The 22,585-nt window shown below is 36.6% G+C and overlaps 1 protein-coding gene across 3 annotated transcripts in view; it reads left to right on the top strand.

Moving 5' to 3' along the window:
• Window positions 1-15,352, top strand: part of NIPBL (NIPBL cohesin loading factor) — a 201,006-nt gene extending 185,654 nt beyond the window's left edge. For 2 of the 3 annotated variants that reach the window (XM_086677232.1, XM_086677224.1), the window contains 8 exons: window positions 298-488; window positions 2,016-2,123; window positions 3,679-3,879; window positions 6,959-7,105; window positions 8,887-9,161; window positions 11,061-11,235; window positions 13,296-13,484; window positions 14,045-15,352. In XM_086677232.1, the coding sequence (XP_086533358.1) occupies window positions 298-488; window positions 2,016-2,123; window positions 3,679-3,879; window positions 6,959-7,105; window positions 8,887-9,161; window positions 11,061-11,235; window positions 13,296-13,484; window positions 14,045-14,410 (1,652 nt within the window). In that variant the 3' untranslated portion in view covers window positions 14,411-15,352. Of the gene's footprint in view, window positions 1-297; window positions 489-2,015; window positions 2,124-3,678; window positions 3,880-6,958; window positions 7,106-8,886; window positions 9,162-11,060; window positions 11,236-13,295; window positions 13,526-14,044 lie in introns of all 3 variants that reach the window. The other variant, XM_086677236.1, reaches the window with a different exon arrangement.
• The last annotated feature ends 7,233 nt before the right edge of the window (window positions 15,353-22,585 follow it).

The raw sequence follows: 22,585 nt of genomic DNA on the forward strand, positions 1-22,585 counted from the left end.
AACGTGTATACATAATATGTATTATATGATGTAACACATGTTCAGATATTAACATTTTGCAGGAGGATAGGGGTTGTAATTCTCATCAGGTGCCTCTCACAGAGGCACGCGTGCGCGCACGCACACACACACACCCACCCACCCACACACACACCCCGCCCCACACACACACACAAAAGATTAAGAGCCATTGAGCCAGAGTACTACCTATAATTTTGTACTTTTGGCTGTGGCCTGATTTGGTGTAATTCGTAAAGTTGATACACATGTTCTTAATATGTTTACTTCCTTTTGCAGGGAAGAAAGTTGCAAAACAGGAAGATCTAAAAGAAATGGGTGATGTGTCCTCAGGGATGAGTAGTTCCATCATGCAGCTTTACCTCAAACAGGTGCTTGAGGCGTTTTTTCACACCCAGTCAAGTGTACGCCACTTTGCCCTGAATGTCATTGCGTTGACGCTAAACCAGGGTCTTATCCATCCAGTTCAGGTGAGTCTGTTTGATAGTGGCAGCACTTACTGAAAGAACCAGATTTGTTACCATTTGATGACATTGTGATTATACAATACTAGTTCTTTATTCATCTTAGTTGTTAATTTTTTATCCATTCAGGATAAAAAAGAATCCATCTCCTAGGTTGTCGTTACTGTAAAATACCCATATGTTCATAATATTGTCTTTATCGAATACATTTCCAGTTTACATTGGTAGAATATGTACTTGGAATCAGTTTTCTAAGTAGGGATGGTTTGTTTTAATCCATATTGACTCTTATCCCTAAGAACCAATAGCCTGTAATGTCAAGAGAGTTAACTGGGGTTCAGAGTATTATCTGTTAACAGGGTGGATTGTAAGTCCATAGAAAAGTAAATCATATTACCTAAGCTCAGTTCCTTCATCTGTAAGTTGGAGGTAATACCACCTACCTAATACCTCAGCACACTGATGTGAGGACTAACTGACATAATAAAGATATATTAGCATCACTGAAAATTGGCAGCTGATGCTGACGTCTGACATGTTCAGGAGAGTACCATAAGCTACAGAAGGGAATTTACTAGACAACCAAAAGCCTGTATCCTTTAAAATTTTTATTTTGCCTGTTTTTTGTGGAACTTCTTCTAAAATATGCTATATGTGAGTATGCTTTATTCTTCCCTGTGTCCTGAAATAAAATACACTGATGAATTCTAAGAACAAACAAGGACATTGTCTTACGACACCATAATGCAGTCATCAAATTCATGAGATTTAACACTGATACAGTGTTATCTAATATATAGTCCATTTTCAGATTTTGCCAGCTGAGCCAGTAATATTCTTTATGGACTTTCTTCCCCCAAGTCAGGGTTTAATCCATGATCATCCTTTTCAGTTAGTGCTGTGTTGACATTTTTTAAGCTGTTGCTTGTTTGTTTGTTTGTTTTCAGGTCTCCTCACTGCTGATTCAGATTCACTTAACATAGTATTGGTGTTTCTTGACCTTAGAAGTCCAGTAAATATGGCTGTTACCAGAACACTAGCTATCGAACTGTCTGATCATTGAAGCCCTATATCAGTGTTGCAAAAAAATTTGTATTTTTCTGGTTTTGAGTATGAAAGGCAAAGTATATTTTGCCCTATATTATCTTTACATAGCAAGTTCAGTCAAGCTTGGAAAATTACTGGATTATACATTTGCATTATATATCATAATCTTAAGTGGGTATTCTTAGTGTAGGAGCCCTTTATGTATGATTAAAGAACCTTTACCTCACACAGAAATTGTTTCCTTTTCATCAGTATTTTTGCTGATGCTTCATTTTTTTGTTGTTGTTGTTTTGTTTTTTTCCTTTAAGGTAAATCTAAGGGAAGATTAATCATTTTTAAAAGAACACTAAAACATGACATTTATAGGAAGGCCTATAAAGCCGAATTCATATATCCCAGTTATATAGCAAGTTTTAACATATGTCATGAGACATACAGAGCTTTTACTACTGTGATGTCTTATAAACTCTTTATTTTTATTTTTAGTGTGTACCATATTTAATTGCTATGGGAACAGACCCAGAACCAGCTATGAGGAACAAGGCTGATCAGCAACTGGTGGAAATCGACAAAAAATATGCTGGATTCATTCATGTATGTATTTTTAAATTGTATAACCTAAATTTAAACATCTTTCTTCGGTATACCATTTCCTTGATAAAGGTCCTGCCCATCTTCATATTAGAATAACATATTTTGCTTAGTACAGTAAAACCTTGGTTTGCGAGCATAATTTGTTCCAGAACTATGCTTATAATCCAAAGCATTTGCATATCCAAGTGAATTTCCCGATAAGAAATAACGGAAACTCAGATGATTCATTCCACATCCAAAAATATTCATATAAAATGATTACAATTCTGTAATATAATACAAAATAATAAAATACAAAATATAAAGAAAAATAAATAAATTAACCTGCACTTACTTTGAAAACCTTCGTGGCTGGTGTGAAGGAGACGAGAGAGGAGGGTTATTGTGTAGGACAACTTTCACTGTCACTAACGGAATCACTGCTGTCTGTTGGCTCATTGGAATCTTTTTCTGTATGGGAGCGATTGTGTACACTCACACGGATGTTGACTACGGTATGGTATTAATAAACTCTTGTCATGTATTGTAATGTAACTGGCAATAAAACAGCAGAGGAAAAGGGTCTATCTGCAAGCAACCTGATCTAGAATGAAGCAAAGCATTCCTAGGCTTGCTGTTGTATGGAAAGCAAAGGACTGTCCATAGGTGCTTTGAAGTGACCAAAAAATACACTAGTGCCAGTTGTGGGCACCTTCCAACGTTCTGAAAAATCACTGATTTCTGCCAAACACCGAAGCCTGAGACCGAGCATCCAAGCATGGGAGATGATCACCCACGATCCCTTAGTGAGAGAGAGAGAGACAGAGAGACAGAAGAACCATTGGCTCAGTTGTGATCATGTGATGTTTGGCATCATGTACTACTCGTATCGCAAGACATTGTTCGTTTATCAAGTTAAAATTTATTAGAAATGTTTGCTCAGGGCATCTGGGCGGCTCAGTCAGTTACACGTCCAACTGCAGCTCAGGTTATGATATCGTAGTTCATGGCTTCGAGCCCCACGTCCGGCTCTGTGCCGGCAGCTCAGAGCCTGGAGCCTGCTTTGGATTCTGTGTCTCCCTCTGTCTCTGACCCTCACCCACTCACCCTTTGTGTCTCTGTCAAAAATAAACATTAAAAAAAAAAATGTTTGCTCATCTTGCAGAACACTCACAGAGCAAGTTACAATCCAAGGTTTTACTGTATTTACTTCTAAACACGCAACGGAGTTTGTCCCCCAAGCTTTTTATTCTCATTTAAAATTAACTCTTAAAACTGAGCTAGAGGTGATAGTCCAGCAAGCGTGCTGGACTAAAAGTAAGGATGCCTGGGTTCTAGTCCCTACAGTGTGATCTTGGCAGTAATGGCTTTCTGGGTCTTGATTTTTTCTTATATAAAACAAGGGGGTTGCAGTAGATGATCTCTGATGTTCCTTACAGCATTTGAGTTCCATGATTTTATGATTTGAAGTAAGAAAACTAAACAGTGGAGTTAGCCTCTGCTTATAATATTCAAAGTATAGTTTTAACTTGACTCTTAATTTCCATTACAAAAATGAGCTTTTTATTGATTTCAGATGAAAGCAGTGGCTGGTATGAAGATGTCCTACCAGGTACAACAGGCAATCAACACATGCCTAAAAGATCCTGTGAGGGGTTTCAGACAAGACGAGTCCTCTAGCGCTTTGTGTTCACATCTTTACTCCATGATCCGTGGAAATCGCCAACACAGACGGGCCTTTCTAATTTCTTTACTCAACCTCTTTGATGACACAGCAGTAAGCATAAAAACCTTTTTATTTTAAGAAAATAAATGTTCTATAAAATTTTATGCCTAAAGTAGTCAGCATTTTGAAAATATGACCATTTTAGTCAATAATAGTGACTATATTAAATATGTGTTTCTTTACATCTTCTTATATTAATTACAAGGTATATAGTCAAATTTGGAGGGGAAGTTTCACATGGAATATAAATACAGTGACCGATAAAGTATAACTGTGTCTCCATACTGAGTATCTTATAAACTTTGATAATAGTTCCTTTAAGCATAACTTTAAATAAGGTACAGCACTTAAATTATCACTTTGGAGGATAAGTTACTTCAGTAAATAAGGTCAGACTTCACTTATTCCTGCTACAGTCAAATATTATTAGAATAACTGTTCCAGGTTTTTGGCTACTGAAGTCCTTATTTGTTCAACTTGACTTCCTTAATAAAGAGCCCACTTGTGTGTAATTACAATTTTGATCCTTTGGGCTATTGCACAAGTTGCATTGGCCAGGACCATAAACGAACAAAATAGAAGGCTCTGTTGTTTAAGCTTACCTCTTAATTTATTCATTCATTTTACACACATATTTATTCAGCACCTGCTATGTGTGGTAGTCATTGTGCTAAGAGATGAAGATAAAATGGTGGATAGGACAGATTTAGTATCTGCCCATATAGAGCTTTACCAGTTAGTCTGTGTGTGTGTGTAAAGCTTTGAAAAGAACAAAAGAAATATTTTTTGTATTTAATCACTTACAAGTTGATTGTTATTATCCCAAAACCAGATTTTTTTCAATAAAACAAAATTTAAATTACCAGAATGTAGATACCTTACTAGGCCTCTTTTTTTAAGTACTACATGAAATTTTTTGATATGTGATCTAGTAGATAAATATTACAAGCACTTATTTCAGAAGTACTTGGACTGTCATTTAATCATCACCATGACCATCATCATCATCATGTCATCATCAGTATTAAGTTTTCATGGTATGTAGGACATCATGCTAGGAGTGGAAAATGGTATGATATAGTGCTCTTGCCCTCAATGGATCTTACCTCCCTCCAGTTGTGGAGACATGATAAAGGAAATAAATAAGGTTAGCGTATTTTGAGTGCCAGGTGGTTTATACTGTTGATACTGCTCTAGTCCCTATCTCTTCTCCTGAGCTTCATTCCTGTGTGCTTTCATTGCCTGCTGTGTGTCTGTCACTAGCTCGATGTTCTGTCACCCCAGCATGAGCAATGCTAAGCTGGAAATTCAGCTGTCATAATGCAGTGCCGTCTCCTGTTTCCAGGAAAGGATGTCAGAGGAGGAACAAATCACTGAAGGCCTGGGAATTAGATGAGATGGACCTACTATTTAAGGCAGGGGTAAAAACATAATAAAGGCACAAAGATAAGAATGTGTGGGAAATAATGAATAGATTGTTATTCGACTGGAGCAGAAAGGTCATAATAAGGCATGGTTTATGGAAGATCTTGTAGACAGTGAAAAACCAATAAAAGCATTTGAATGAAAGTAATGAGGACAGGTGCCAAAGAACATTTTTAGGAACATGGATTTTTTAGCATTGTGTTCACACTAGAGGTAACAAGGGACTGATCTATTATGATGGTGGTAGGAAAGGAAAGAAGCGTGAAGAAGTAATAAATGAGGCTGTGTAAGAATAGTCAAAGGATAACTGGAATATTCTTGTCCTGAGCACCTGAGAATAATAATAGGATTGCTGAAAAGGAGTTGGCTTGAGAAGGACATAAAAAGAGGAATAGTCAAAGAGAGAACTAAGGAAGAAGAAATTTTCAGGAAGGAAAGGGTGGAGGGTAGTGTCCAGTGCTACTCACAAGTCAAGGAGAAGAGATTTTAAAAAAATGGGAAGCAGTCAAGCAGTGAGGGACACAGGTCTGATTGTGATTGAAGAGTGGTGGGGAAGACAATGGGGGAGCAGCTCTAGAGTATTCTTTTAAGAAATTTGATTTTCGAAAGGGAAGAGCAATACAGGACTTTTTTATGACCAGAGTTGAAGAATTTCAGTTTTTAAAAGGTTTATTGAGAGTAGTCCTGAACATTTGCAGCTTAGGAGGAAACGGTATATGTAAATTAATGTTAATAGATGAGGTAGAGTTCTGTGTTTGCGTTTCCCCAACTGTAACATGTAGATGTTGACACATATTTAAAAATAAAAAAATAGAGTGAAAGCAAGTTTATTCCATCTGTCCTACTGGATTTTGTTGTTGCTGTTGCCGCTGTTGGGTTTTATGTTGCTTGCATGGCAGGATAGGTGAGATGGTAGAAGGGAGTATGTTTTGATTGCTATATATTTTTCACTTTTTTTCCTAAACTGTAAATGTTTTAAAGGAATTTAAATATTAATGTGCCTTTCTGTTTATATTCTGTATGATTATGAAATGCTGAAAATCTGTTACTTCTTTTTAAAGCAAACAACCAGTAGTAATCCTAATTTTTGCTTACCTCAGTTTTTATAATGTGGGATTATGGTAGCACTGTCAGAACAACTGATATTCTAAATTATGTATATGTAGGAAACTGACAAATGTTTTTTGAATACGGGAGCTTTGATTTTTTTTTTTTTTAACCCACATGTTAGTACTATTATTACTGCTTATTGTTGAGGGCAGAATAGTAACTGTGTGTAACTGATCTCCATATGGGTTAAACTCTTAGAAGCACAATGACAAATCATTATGATTCATATGTATACTTTCTGATGCGGTATGGATTTATCATAAAGATCCCATATACTCTATAAGAAAACTTGAGGGAATTCCACTTGGGTGCACTGAAAAATTTCACCTCTTCCCTTCTTGAGGTCCATGGTATACTTCATTATGAAATCTCTTAAGATGGGTATAAGATTATTTTATAAAATCCATTTCTGTTACCCCTCATCCGTTTTTCTTCCCTCCTTTCCCTGCTCTTTCCCTCCCTCCCTCCTCCACCCTTCTCTTTCAGAAGCATTAACTGAGGTGAAAGTGCCCTCTAATATTTTTTCTAAAAAGGATTTTTGGATGGATTTCTAGATTATCCACTAAACATGTGTACCTTTTTTTAAAATTTACAGAAAACAGAAGTGAATATGCTCTTGTATATAGCAGACAATCTAGCCTGTTTTCCATACCAGACACAGGAAGAGCCGTTGTTTATAATGCATCATATAGACATTACACTCTCAGTTTCTGGTAGTAACCTACTGCAGTCATTCAAGGAGGTAAGTTACACACATTACTATTCTTAATGCATCTGTCAAAGTGCAGGCATGCTATTTTCACTGTTTTGTTTCCATTGTTCTTTTTTTTCTTTTCACAGGTATATAAAACCTTTCTAAATAATTTAAAATCTGGGCAGTGCTTGAATTGGGGAGAAGAAGTGGGTTGCTGTTTCATTTCTATTAAGAAAGACCTAAAACCATTCCATTTCAGATCATTTAAGTGGAATACATACATCCATATACATATGTGTGTGTGTGTGTGTGTGTGTGTGTGTATGTATATATATATATATATATATGGATGTATGTATTGTTCTTTTGATAAGCCATCCCACTTCTTTTTTTCCTCTTACTTTAAGCACTGACCTTAAGTGTTTGGTGTCCATTCATATATCCATTTAAACCCCATTTTAAAGCATCTTGCGATTCTATAAATCTGGTAATGCTGTAGATCACAATAGTATACTTGAAGAGATATAACTAGAGATAGAGATAGATAGCTTACTTATAAGGAAACACAGAAAATGTATAATGTTGATTTCCTTATCTCTGAACACCAGCATCATAATGGGGTTGGCATATTGTATGCCCAAAATCTTTACTGAGTTTCTTATTATAAACCTTATGTCTTCTCTTTTGTGGTTTTTTTAGGAGAAAATGTAATTGGTTTCATTGTAATGGCACCTAGTATAGCACTTGGAAACATAGTAGGCCCTCAGTAAATTATTTAAAAATTAATTGGAATATTTTCATGTGCCTGATGACACAGTAGATCTCATTTTACAAAATTGTTGCACTCAGAACTCAATATGATCAAACTAGTAAATCAGGGAGATTATTATAATACCCAAGGGTTGGAATTACCGAGGGATCTAAACCCTTCCTGCTTGAAGTTTGCACCAAGACCCAGCCGCAGTGGCCTCACTTGAGAACTTGTGAGAACTGCAGACCCTCGGGCCCCACCCTCGACCTACTGAAACAGTCTATTTTTAACAGAATCTCTAGGTGCACCTTAAAGTTTGAAAAGTTAAATAATTCCCCCAGAAACTTAAGCCATAATGTTACCTTATTTTCTCTCACTGTTGTGGATATACTTGTAAATGTTTCTCCCATTTTATTTCTTCAACAATTACATTCGAATAATTGCTTTGTAATCTAGTCTTTTCTCCTCTCTTAAATCTAGCTGACTTTATTTCTTTTTAAGAGTCAAATGTTTCATGAAATACAGAAAAAAATAACTGTTTAAGAAAAGTTCCATATTATCTTGTTGAAAAGCTCTTAAAAGGGAGAATTTGATAGATGCTGGGATGTTCAAACCTATTAAATGTTCCTCAGTTAAATTATATTTAGCACTTTTTTTTCTTTTAAGTAGTCTCTATGCCCAGTGTGGGGCTTGAACTCATGAACCTGAGATCACGAGTCATATGTTCTGCTGACTGAGCCAGCCAGGCACCCCTCTCCTTGGTTAAACTATATTTACTACTTTTCCTGTGTAATGGCTTACCTATGTACCAAATTTATACTTTTATAACTAACTTATTTTCATTTCTATCCTATAACAAAATTGTTTCCCTTTGATATTTCAGAAGGGCTTTTGGGGAGGGAGAGATCAGGGTAGTGGATTATATACGATTTTGTTAAGTCTTGGAACCTGTTTATGGAAAGTCAGAGGGTTTTAATATATAAAATATTAAAGATGCTTTTTTGAAGTTGTTGAATGGAGCATATGTATTTACTAGGAGTATTTTGTTACTATTTTTCCTTTTTTTTCACCCCCCCAGTCAATGGTAAAAGACAAAAGGAAAGAGAGAAAATCATCACCTAGTAAAGAAAATGAGTCAAGTGAGAGTGAAGAAGAAGTTTCCAGGCCTCGGAAGTCACGGAAACGTGTGGATTCAGATTCAGATTCAGATTCGGAAGATGACATAAATTCAGTGATGAAATGCTTGCCAGAAAATTCAGCTCCTTTAATTGAATTTGCAAATGTCTCCCAGGGTATTTTATTGCTTCTGATGCTAAAACAACATTTGAAGAATCTCTGTGGATTTTCTGATAGGTAAGGTTACGTAAGCAGTGAGAGAAAAAAATTTACCTGGTTCAAATTATAAAGAAATATGAAACTCAGTTTTGATTGCATGCTTATTTTCATATTAAACATGTTCCTTTTTAAAGAAGGAACATAGTGTTGCTATATATTTTGTTGTGTAATATATCACAGTTTGTTCACTTTGTTCTTGAAGAGAAGACAAACATTTCATAGTCATAATGCATTATAAATCAAAGGACTTAACTTTGTTGATTTCCGTAAAAAGACCTTATTAGAGAATTAGGCTGATCTTCATGTAGATTGCAAATTTAAGTGTTCAGAGAGCTGTGAATAAAGAATAGATGTAGACCAACTAGACTGAGCTCTCATAGAACCCAAATAGTCTCTAATGTAAGAAATAGTAAAGTACTAATTATTTGTGAATGCCCTATAATTTTACCCACAATTAGTCACTGTAGGTATCTTTTTTCTGCCTGTACCCATGAAACTTTGGTCTTTTTTTTTTTTTTTTTTTTTAAGTTTAATTCATTTATTTTGAGAGAGAGCATGGGAGGGACAGAGAAAGAGGGAAAGAATCCCAAGCAGGCTCCGTGCTGTCAGCACAGAGCCCGATGCAGGGCTTGAATTCATGAACCGTGAGATCATGACCTGAGCAGAAACCAAGAGTCGGACACTTAACTGACTGAGCCATTCAGGCACCCCTTGTCATTTTTCATTTCATTAAAACCTTACATTAGGAATCACAAAGCTGGGGCACCTGTGTGGCTCACTCAGTTAAGCAACCTACTACAGCTCAGGTCATGATCTCATGATTGGTGAGTTCGAGCCCCACGTCAGGCTCTGTGCTGACAGCTCAGAGCCTAGAGCCTGCTTCAGATTCTGTCTCCCTTTCTCTCTGCCCCTACCCCACTCATGCTCTGTCCCTCTCTCTCAAAAATGAAAAAACATTTAAAAAAAGAAAAAAGGAATCACAGAGCCAAATGTTCATAGGAGATAGATCATGAAATGGAACAAAGGGGATTCAGGAGAAGGTCACTGGAAAAAACTGGAAAAACATGTTTTATTTAAAGGACTCAGGTATTACTCAGATGTCCATCAATTTTTTGCCATAGAAGAGGGTAGGCATAATGTAGCCAAGAGCTTCTACTTTTGCAAGAGAAGCTAGATAATCCAGCTTTTAATGGACATATCTTGATGTTAAATATTGGCAACTAATTTAATGTAAAACCTTGTAAGGCCTTGAGGTGATTTTAAGGAGTTGGGGAGATTTTTTTTTTTTTAACTTTTATTTATTTTGAGAGGGAGACAGCACACGTCTCGTGGGGAAGGGGCAGAGCATGAGGGAGGCAGAGAATCCCCAGCAGGCTCAGAGCTGCCAGCACAGAGCCAGATGCAGGGCTCAAACCCACAAAGCCAGGAGATCAAGACCCGAGCCAAAATCCAGGATGCTTAACCAACTGAGCCACCCAGGCACCCTAAGTCCGGAGAATTTTTAAGCCAGAGTTGTTAATAAGATGAAACAGGTTTTGGCTGCTGTGTAGAGGATGAATAATTGGGAGGGCAGGAAAGTAGGAGGTAAACTGGTTACATAAACCAGTATTATATTGAAACTGTTCTACAATCATGATCATAGCACTCAAAAACAGACATGAGAAATACTTTCATTTAAATGATGCCTCTATTTCAGACAAATGCTGATGGAAACAAGAGAATATTATTCTTGTGAATCTTTGTCTTTATGTCTTTACTTCCCTTTTGAAATTATGTTTATTTTTATGTACAAGTTCACTGGCCGAAATCTGTATGATAAAAAGTTTAATTATTAGTAAATTAAATTTAACTGCAATCACTTTAAATATAAATGCCTGAAAAAATTTTAAAGTTAATGACTTTGTTTTCCCAAAACAGTAAAATTCAGAAATACTCTCCATCTGAATCTGCAAAAGTATATGATAAAGCGATAAACCGGAAAACAGGAGTTCATTTTCATCCCAAACAAACACTGGACTTCTTGCGGAGTGATATGGCTAATTCCAAAATCACTGAAGATGTGAAGAGGAGTATAGTAAAACAGTATCTAGATGTGAGTAGTAAAACCAAAATCTGTTTCTTTTTAATAGTGACTTTCTTGAAAAGTAAATTATTTCCTGGGAGAAAGCAGTCCCCCTTACATTGAAGCTTCATAAACCACCAGGATGATTTTTCTGTATGTGGTTTTAATGAGTTCCTTGAAGCTTGCCTTTCCCATTTCACCCATTGCATCATAATTATTTTTTCTTAGGAAAGGCCAGCCCACTGCTCATTTTATTTCAGTAAGAATGAAAGCTTTTAGGCAGGTTTTAGGAAAAAAGCCATGCCCATATGTGTATTTTTCTTAATTCAGTAGATTACATAGTTTATGGTTCATATAAGGAGAAAATCATGAAAAAGTCATCCTCCTGCCCTCCAGCCATCCTGTTGCTCTCCTTCCTGGCAACCAGTATTAGTACTTTTTTACGTATTCTTACAGAAGTGTAATACAGGCTTATATATTTGTATGTCTCTTACATATGTACTCTGTTAACAAGTATGTAAGAATGTGTATATGTACAAAAAGTGCTTTTAAAATGTCTTGGAGTGGCTGGATGGCTCAGTCAGTTAAGCATCGGACTCTTGATTTTACCTCAGGTCATGATCTCACTGTTTGTGAAATCAAGCCCCACATCAGTCTCTGTGCTGACAGTGTGGAGCCTGCTTGGGATTCTCTCTCTCTCCCTCTCTCTCTGCCCCGCCTCTGCTCATACTCTGTCTCTCTCCTCTTCTCTTCTCTTCTCTTCTCTCTCTCTCTCTCTCTCTCTCTCTCTCTCTCTCTCTCTCTCCCCCCCTCTCTCCCTCTCTCTCTCTCTATTTCTCTCAAATAAGCTTAAAAAAACACTTAAAATGTCTTTAAGACTAGGCAAATTCATAGAGACAGAAAATAGAATAGAGGTTGTTACCAGAAGGAATGAGGAACTATTGTTTTAATTTTTTTTTTTTTTAACGTTTATTTGTTTTTGAGACAGAGAGAGACAGAGCATGAACGGGGGAGGGGCAGAGAGAGAGGGAGACACAGAATCGGAAGCAGGCTCCAGGCTCTGAGCCATCAGCCCAGAGCCCGACGCAGGGCTCGGAACTCACGGACCGCGAGATCGTGACCTGAGCTGAAGTCAGACGCTTAACCGACTGAGCCACCCAGGCGCCCCGAGGAGCTATTGTTTTAATAGGAACAGAATGAATTTCTGTTTGGGATGATAAAAAAGTTTTGGAAATGATGGTGGTGATGATTATACAACATGGTGAATATACTTAATGGCAATGAATTGAACACTAAAATCTAGAATGATAAGTTTTAAGGTATATTTTACCCCAGTAAAGTTTTATGTTTAAAGAAATATTTGGGGGGAGGATTGTCCCTCAAAAATAAAAATAGTTTTTTGTTTTAATCTACTTCAAGCAAGTAGCTAAACATAACTAATAATGATATTTTTGACCAAGAATGAAACCTACACGGTGGTTTTCATATTATTCATAGACTGTAAACCTTATACTCTAAAACTGAAAATTATTTTAATTCTCATTTAAAATTCTTTAACATTCTTTTTATCCTCTTTTATCTTTTTACTTTCGGAGAAGGCAAAGGGGGACAGAAAATGGGGAAAATGTCTATCAGTATTTAATTATTAATCACTTGGTTGCTTGATGACTTGGACCAGGGTCAGCAGACTCCAACTTATGGGCCAAATCTGGCCCCCACTGCCTGGTTTTTTTTTTTTTCCCCTACTGCCTGTTTAAATAAACTTCTCTTAAAACAGCCATGCCCACTCATTTATGTTGTCGCTAGATGCTTTCACACTACAATGACAAGAGTTGTATTAGTTATGACAGAGACCGCATGGTGTACAAAAGCCAAAAATATTTACTATCTGGCTCTTTATAGAAAATATTTACCAGGCCCTGATGCAGACAATAGCTAAAGTCTATTTAGCAATTAAACTAGCACCCACACCCAATTACTGCTGTAGAAAACATTTAGGGAAAAAAATTTTAAAGGAAACATTTAAGGATTTAACAATCTTGCTTGAAATTATGTACATAAAATTCTAAATTCGTATCTAATTTTTGTAGTTCAAACTTCTCATGGAACATCTGGACCCTGATGAAGAGGAGGAAGAAGGGGAGGTGTCAGCTAGTACAAATGCTCGGAACAAAGCAATTACCTCGCTGCTTGGAGGAGGCAGCCCTAAAAATAATGCAGCAGCAGAGACAGAAGATGATGAAAGTGATGGGGAGGATAGAGGAGGAGGCACTTCAGGGGTGAGGCGGAGGAGGAGTCAACGTATTTCGCAGCGTATTACGTAAAATGATTTTTATGTGCTTATATATGTCAGTCTATTAAATGTACACCAAGTAATGTAATACTTATGAGAGAAAACATTTTGTAGATAGAGATTCTCTACTTAACCATTTATACATCCTTTTGTAGAAAGTTTAACATAAAAGACAATAAAAAAGAAAAAACAGAAATGAGACTTATCCAGCATAAAGGGTTATTAATTTTTTTTGGATTGTATTAATGTGTGTTATCCTTTTTTATTGTTGCTAAGTTTTATGTAGCTTTATGGTTCATATGTATATATAATTTTATATATCAATAAGAGTAAAGACACGGGTACAAATTAAGAGTTATATGGTTTTACAAGTATATGTTAACCCCTTGGCGCTGGCGGTCACGGTGCGTCTCATTGCCGGCAATGGAAGTGTGCTGGGAAATCCCAAACTCCCGGCGTCAAGGGATTAAAAGCAATAAAAACAAAAATTTCACTAAAATTCTTTTGTGTAACACTTCGTCTTTTTTCCCCCCCCCAATGTTTTAGTCATTGAGAAGGTCAAAACGAAATTCAGACTCTACGGAGTTGGCAGCACAGATGAATGAAAGTGTTGACGTCATGGATGTCATCGCTATTTGCTGTCCAAAGTACAAAGATCGACCACAAATTGCAAGAGTAGTACAGAAAACCAGCAATGGCTTCAGTGTTCAGTGGATGGCAGGCTCCTACAGTGGCTCCTGGACTGAGGCTAAGCGCCGTGACGGCCGCAAACTGGTGCCTTGGGTAGACACTATTAAAGAGTCAGACATTATTTACAAAAAAATTGCTCTAACGAGTGCTAATAAGCTGACTAATAAAGTTGTTCAGACTTTACGATCCCTGTATGCCGCCAAGGATGGGACTTCCAGCTAATGAATTTGTACATGCAGCCAAATTTACAGGAATTTTTTTAAAAGGCAGAAAAACTTGAAATATCAACATTCTGGCAAAAAAAAATCAGTTTTATGAAGAGTAAGAATGGAACCTGGGATGCAGGAACAAAAGAAGGAAATGTTGGGCAAACATTTTTGTGGGAGCTCCCTTCGCTGTTGTGCAGCAGAAACAGATTCTCAGTTCATTTTTACTCCCACTGTATTATAGTTTAACAAAAATTGTTTATATCTTGGAAAAAAACTTTCTGTTTAAAAAATAAACAAGTGAATGTTGGAAATTAGTCTGTTAATGTTCTTAATAAAGTGTTCTTGGAGTTTAACCTAGCAGCGGATGGCTTTCTTTAGCTTAGCCCAGTTTCCAGGGAAGCATTGTTTTTTCCAGGCTGTAAAATGGCAGACTCTCCTGGATATATAATTTATTCTGTTGAAAAAAAAAAAAAAAAAAAAAAAAAAAAGCATGCAGTATCTATGACCTATCTGCAGAAGGAGTTTTTGTAAATGTAGATTTTGATGTATTAGGTCACCCTGAAAACAATACAAGAAAAGGGATCCCCAGGCAATCTGGTGGAGCGAATACTGCAATAAATTTTTTTACTTCTCTTTGTTACTTGTCTGTTTCCATTTGAATTTCTTATTGTAAAGATCTGTTTAAATCCATTTATATTATTTTGCAGTCTTTTATGTAAAATTTATTATATCACTGGTTTTCAAAGCAAAACATAAAATATTGTTTATACAGTTTGTATAGGCTGACTTCTGAATAATTGGTATCTATTATTTTCATTCCCATAAGAGGGTGTAAACAGTTAACTCCAGGGTTTTATTGTATCCTGCAATATTTAGTATTAACTATATATGATTTAGCACTGTGCCAAACACATTTTCAAGAGTACATTTTGATATAAAAAGAAACTATAGTTTATTCCTTGTATGCTTCAATTTCTTTCTAGTGATGTCATGATGGTAATATTTATTTTTTAAACCTGGGGAAAAGGTAACAGTCATGCTATTTTGGGAAACTAGCATTTCTCTTAGTTAAAATTATGCTGTGTGTTATTTTAGAAATAGAGTGGAGTATGACATTTCGTATTTACATTACATTTTTCACAAGTTATTTTTTAATGCTGAAAAAGGAGTAATTTTACTAGTTGAGATGTTTATTCATTTTCTATTCTAAACATTTTATACCTCTTTGGAGAGCGGTTGTTATTACAAATGGGGAGAGTGGGTATTTAATCAGTTGATCTGCATAGTTGATGCTCAGAAATAGTAATGGCTAAAATCGTAGGGGAGAAGGTGTGTTTCAAATTTAAGTCTTTTAAAAACAATGTGTACTTATTTTTAAGTTCATTTTTAAAAGTTGACCTCTAGAATGTTAAGTTTTATGAAATTGGCCAATAAATGAAGATTCTCAATTTGTGAGGAAAAGTGACATTGCCACAAAATACCTTTTTGTGAACACTTATTAAACCACAATGAAAATAACTTTTCAGGATCTATTTCCGATGTGGAATTCTTTCCGAACATTTTCTTGAAGGAAATGTTTTCCCACTCTTCTTCCACTTAATTGTATGTTTCCTCTTCCTTTTTACTGTGAACTCTGTAGAATAAAACTAGATTGGCTTTTTTCCCCCATGGAGTAGTATGTTTAATCAGAAAGGACTTGAGGTAGCTAATGAAAACAATAGAAATTCATCAATAAGAGTAAAATACTAATGTAGAAAAAATATAAGAAAATAAAGTCAAGCCTGTAGAGTTCTAAAGAAGATGTAGTAAAACTGATCTTGAATGCTATGAAGCTTGACAATCGTGCATGCTGTTATTTGATTCTTAAAAAAACTGCTAGTTAAATGTTTTATCCCCATTTTGTAGATGAGGAAAACTGAGTCTCATATTCAGTAATTTATAAATGTTGTAGGGATTTAAATTTGGAGTTGGAATAATTGTGTCTCACTATTCTAAGCTAATTAAACAATTAAAGGAGATGATCCTTATCAAAAGTAAACCAGTTCCTAAAGGATACTTAGTGTGTTTATACTTAGGGACCCTCTTCAGAGTGAGCTTTAGGGGGTAGGCACACAGTAGATAAGGCTTCTCTTGCCAGGTGAATTTCTGTGTTCAGGAATTTTCCATACATTCTGAGTTCCGGTATTTTAGCTATTAATATAAGCCAAATGTTGATACAATTCCTAAGCCTTAACCCTTAAAATATACTAACCAAAGTTTTCAAAAAGTAGATTTCTCAAATGTGAATTTTTTAGGTCTTAACAGTAAAATAGGTTAAGGCCTTGACGGTCAAATCTACAAAATCAAACTTTCCGTGTATATTAAGGGTTTACGAAGTTCAATCTTAATCTGTAGTTTGTTGATACTGTAATATGCCAAATCATGTTTTATTGATTTGTATTGAAAAGAAGGTGTGTTCTATTTGATATAAAAAGCGCCAAGTACCTCTTCACTTTAATATATTAATTACGAAATTTTTGTATTTTCTTAAATTGTTTACTATTTTGACAGCGAATGGGTAGTTTAAAAAATTTGTATCAAAATACAAAGGCAGAAAACAATTTAGTAATCTCTAGTGAGAAATTCTAAACTTTTAAAGAAAAGTAGTATGTAGCTTACTTTGTTGATATGTTGAATATTTGAACCATTAGCAGGTAACTGAAGCACACAGTTATTGACGACTGTAGTCTATCCATGAAGACAGGTAAGTCCAGCTTTTCTGTCCAATGTGGATTTCATGAGCAATGAGCAAAGCTATCATATGTTCATGTAGAAAGTGAACTTACCCAGGAAGGTATGTGGTTTTCTTCGCCCGTACTCCGCTTTTGGTTGCACAGAGAACTCAATGTGGTCACTTCGTGCAGCACCCAGGTGGTCTGCATGTCCAAAGCTATTGATACTAAACTGGAATAAGGTTACTTTTGCTGATATAAAATCCATCAGATCATTCACTTGAAATGATCATGTAATTTGAGACACTTGACAGTAAATTTTGCTCTACAGAAATCCTACTTGTTTGAACCTTTTGCTGTTTTGCCTTGCTCATTTTAAAACTGAAGTTGGTTTAACCCCTTAGCTAATTTTTGTCATAGGAAGCGTATTATTCATTACACAACTTGGTGTAATATTTTTATTTGAAAATTTTCCTAACCACTCATTGTTCTGTTGGTCCTAACAGTTGAATGTAAATTTGGTATAATAGGTCACTGACCAAACAAGTTCCCACTTGCATAGTTTATTGACCAAGTGGTCATAAAATCCCTGTGTGTTTTGTGTGATAATCCAGTGAATACCACCGACCCACCCCTCTTTGTGAGACGCCACTTGTATATGGCTTCATTGCCCACACTGATGCAGAATGCACACATTCTTTTATTCTCATCAGGATTTTTTTTTTAATGACTTTAACTTTTTGTTAGAGAATCACCACAGACCCATCACTCAGTTTCAATCATTCTGAATTTCTGACCAAGCTTATTTCAGCTACACCCTCTATATCCTCCTCTATATTTTTCTGAAACCCCAGATACATTATTTCGTCTATAAACACATCATCTTTAAATATTAATACTCCTTGACATCAAATATCCAGTAACTTCAAATTTTCAATGTCCTCAAAATGTCTTTTTTAGTTTTAGGTCTTAATCTATAGATGTCGTCATCTTTTATTCTTTACAAATTTTTTAATGAAGAAACTGAATCTTGTCCTTGGGTTCTTAAGAAATAGTTGGTTCTAAATAGAGGAAGAACAGTTATTTTCCGCTTTGTAATCCTCTTTCGTAACTGAATTTATTTTGGGTTTGAGAGACATTGTCTCTCTCCCAAACTCCTGTGTATTGATTCTTAAGCCTGCGTAACCAGAATAGTGGTGCCATTACAGAGATAATGAAGTAAGGAGGTAGGTCTGGTTTTCAGAAAGATGGTGATAAACGTTTGTTTAATCCTTTGAATTTTAGTTGGCAAATACCAAACAGGCAATTAGAGATGAAGAACTAAAGTAAGGAAACACAAGTTTAAACAGATAACAGAAGTTGCCCTGTGATTAAAGTTCCTCCGTTAGTCAGAATTTTGTTACCTACTGTTTGAAATAAGTGGACAATCAGTCGTGGTTATTTTTTATTATATAGTTTGTAGGCATTGCAGTTTTGTTGAATGTAATTTTGCTTCTATATGTGACTTTTTTTTTCAGTCATTAGAACCTTAGAAATGAAAAGTTATTTTGTGTTACTTTGTCATATAGTTGTACTGTCTGCACCCTTTTTTCCCCACAAGAAATGGCAGTGTTAAGTTTGCCGTGATCATAACTTGCCTAGAATTGTAATTTAGAACAAAGAACAGGAAAATGTAATCATAATCTAAGTTTGTCATAAAACCTAAACTGATAATGGATCTCCACATTCCATAGTTTTAAAAAATTTCTATAGAGTCTTAAAATATGAGGGATCTGACAACTCATTTAATCCAGATATTCATGAACCTCTTTAAGTATCTAATGAAAGCCATGAAATCTCTACTTAGGAAACTAAACAAACCCTTCTTAGAAGACTGAACAGAATTGTGCATATAATTTCAGGGGATTCCCGGTCACTCCCACCAGTGACATGTTTAAACTGCTTTGGAAATCCATTAACTACGGGTGAAGAGAAATTGAGGCTCAAATAGGTGAATTGATATCTACAAGCTACAGTTGACCCTTGAACAACATGAGTTTGAACTGTGCAGTTCCACTTATATGCAAATACTGTAACTTACTTTCCTTGTGATTTTCTTAATTTTTTTTTTGCTAGCTTAACTGTAAGAATACAGCATATAATACATATAACGTGTTTATTAACAGTGTTATCAGTAAGGTTTCTAGTCAACAGTTGGCTATTAGTAGCCAAGTTTTGAGTCAAAAGTTAAACATGACTATGCGGGAGGTCTCGGTGTCCCTAAACCCTACATCATTCAAGGGTTACCTGCATATACCTACTTAGTACCAAGAGCCAAGAGCAACCCTCCAGGCTCGCTCTTACCTCCCAGATCAGTTGCTCTTACAAAGAAGATTCATCTGGAAAGTCCTTATTCAGTCGTAAGATATGAATGTAGAGAAACTAATGACTAAATGTTGTGGATTTTTTTTTTATACCTTTTCAAAAGATCCACTTTATAGCTTGAGATTTTGAGATGCCTACTATCCTGTTAGATAAAGGGAGAAGGTAAAATGTGAACATTTTATGGATCCCATTTTTATTTTAATTTTTTTCCATATTACCTGGCTAATCTTGAAGATGGGAAGAATCCAGAAACCAGGGAGGGATTAGAGAGTTTCAAGGAGGAAGTAGAGAGCAACATGTGAAATGCAGTAAGATCAAAACACAAAAATTATTGAACGTGGCTAATCTTCAGTAGAAGACTAAAACTTGGAGTGGTGAAAAGAGTATTAACTTTGAATTCAGAACACAGCCTGAAGCCATGTGATTCTGAAATAAGTGTGATGAAGTTTGGTAAATACAACCACTTAGCATGTTATGTGGGAGCTTAAAGAAATCCATAATTGGAGTATTTGGCTGGCTCAGAGCATGCAACTCTTGATCTCAGCGTTGTTTTTTGTTTTTTGTTTTTTTAAATATATTAAATTTATTGTCGAATTGGTTTCCATACAACACCCAGTGCTCATCCCAGAAGATGCCCTCCTCAATACCCATCACCCACCCTCCCCTGCCTCCCACCCCCCATCAGCCCTCAGTTCTCAGGTTTTTTTTTCAATATATGGTTTATTGTCAAATTGGTTTCCATACAATACCCAGTGCTCATCCCAAAAGGCGCCCTCCTCAATACCCGTCACCCACCCTCCCCTCCTTCCCACCCCCCATCAACCCTCAGTTTGTTCTCAGTTTTTAAGAGTCTCTTATGCTTCAGCTCTCTCCCACTCTAACCTTTTTTTTTTTTTCTTCCCCTCCCCCATGGGTTCCTGTTAAGTTTCTCAGGATCTCAGGGTTTTGAGTCTGAGCTTCACACTGGGCATAGAGATTACTTTTAAAAAATCTATCTTTTGTGCATATTTGGATTCGAATGTTTGGTTGTGGGGGAGATACGGGCCACAGAATTCTGAAAGTGTAGATAGTACTGTGCGGAGGAACCAGCATGTGAGTAGTAGGGTTTCAAAAGATGAAGCTACGGAAAGTAAGGACAGCTAAGCATACACTGCCCAGAACTTAAATTTTAATGCATAGGCACTGGAAGAATTGTAAGCAAGGAATTAGTGAAAGCTCACTTTGGCTGCTACGTAGAGGGTAGATTTGAAGGGGTCAAGAAGAGGACATTGACGCGACAGTCTCAGAGATGGTGAGAGCCTGAACTAGGATGATGATTGCAGTAGGGATAAAGAGAAGATTGGAGAGATTGTAGATGTATGTAGGAGATAAAAATGGCAGGACTTGACAGTTGACTGAATGAGGTAAAGGAAGACAGCGGTGTCGAGAATAGCTATCAGGTTTTTCTACTTTCCATAACTAGGTTTAAACAAGCTGGAAGCTAGTATCTGAGGGCTTTTTGGATGATGTCCAAAAGGTGGGAACATGACACCTTCAGTAGGGAACTTTGGACTGAGCCTGCTTTGGGGACTCATCAGCATGTAAGCTGTTCAGTGAGCAGCACAGAGCCAAAGGAATGACCTTGGAGACCACCAACATTTAAGGTACAGCAGGAGGACAATGAATTTGTGGAGGAGACGAGAAATGATTAGAGGAAGATGGGAAGAATCCAGAAACCAGGGGTTAGAGGGTTTCAAGGACGAAGCAGAGAGCAACATGTGAAATGCAGTAAAGTCAAAGTGGAGAAAGTATTGATCCTGCCATTCAGGATGTAAATGGAAACCTTTAGGGAGAGTAGTTTCAGAAAGAATGAGAACAAAATCAAACACTATAGTTGAGAAATGAATGAGAATCTTGTCAGGAAGAGTGGCCAGGCAGGAAGAGAGACAACAGAGTACTGACATGCTGAGTAGTGAAGCTGGAGAGAAAAGCAGATAAAAGGGCCTGAAAAGCCACATTCAAAAGTTTGGAAGGGCTTTCACTCGGTATAATATACTCAGAGTTGTGGTTCAGAAAGATCACTTGCTGGCTGCATTGTGGGGAACCATGATGATGCCAAAATGCATAATTGTGTTATTTTTCTCTAGTGGGACCAGCTGCACAGCAAGGAAGGTGATCTGCCTCTGGGCCAGGACTGGGAAACCTTGGGTGTAATTGAGCTAGGCTGAGAGAAAAAGGAAGGATTAAGGTTTAAAGGCCTCCATCAAACGGAAAAGCAAGTGTAATGAGAGTAGCAGAAATGGAATAATGGGGTGAAAAGGTCGGAGGGAAATGTGTGAGATGCTGAGGTAGAGTGGTTCTGGAAACAAGGTGTAAGAATGTGACCCTAAGAATGAATTAGTAAAGTAAAGAGGTGACGTTTGGCATTGGAGACAGCGAGAAGCCACAGCTACATTCTGCACTCCTTTCCTGAGCTTAAAACATGGATTCTTCTTTCTTTCCTGTCATACTAACAGTTTGTCTTGGATATCACTTGGTACTGACACTGGTTATTTTTAGTTTTTGCAAAATCCGTCACTTGACAGGTATTTGCTAAGTGCTTACTGTAAGCAATGAACTGTGCTGGACCAATGGCAGTAAGTGTGTTCCAGTGGCAGAGACGAAATGAATCGCAAAGTACACAATTTTACAGCTATTAGGTTACAATTGAATTGTGTTCTTGAGAGAGAAAGTAACAATCTATGAGAGTATGTAGCACTGGAGTAGTCTGGAAGGCTGGGGGAGATGAGAAATGCTTCCTTCTCCAAGTGAAACTAATCCTCAGATAAAGCCTGACATGTAATATAGATAGATACCAAATAATGTTGGTTGAACCATTAAGAAATGGGAGATAATTTTTAATGGCCCTCAGCAGTTCGTTCCTTAGGGACATGATGGTTGAGGTCTGAATTCTATGGGGAAAAACATTGTTGGGAGGAAAGGGATGCAAGGAGAATCCCAAACTGATGGCACGGTATATGCAGAGGTGCCTTCAGAAGCTTCATGGTTCCAGGAAATGGCAGAGAACAAGACAGTAGAATGAAGCTGATGATGTAGATGGGCCAAATCATGCTTTTGTAGACCAGACCATGGTA

Source organism: Puma concolor, chromosome A1 (genome assembly GCF_028749965.1).
Source record: "Puma concolor isolate L17-30 chromosome A1, mPumCon1.1.hap2, whole genome shotgun sequence".
NCBI lineage: Eukaryota > Metazoa > Chordata > Mammalia > Carnivora > Felidae > Puma > Puma concolor.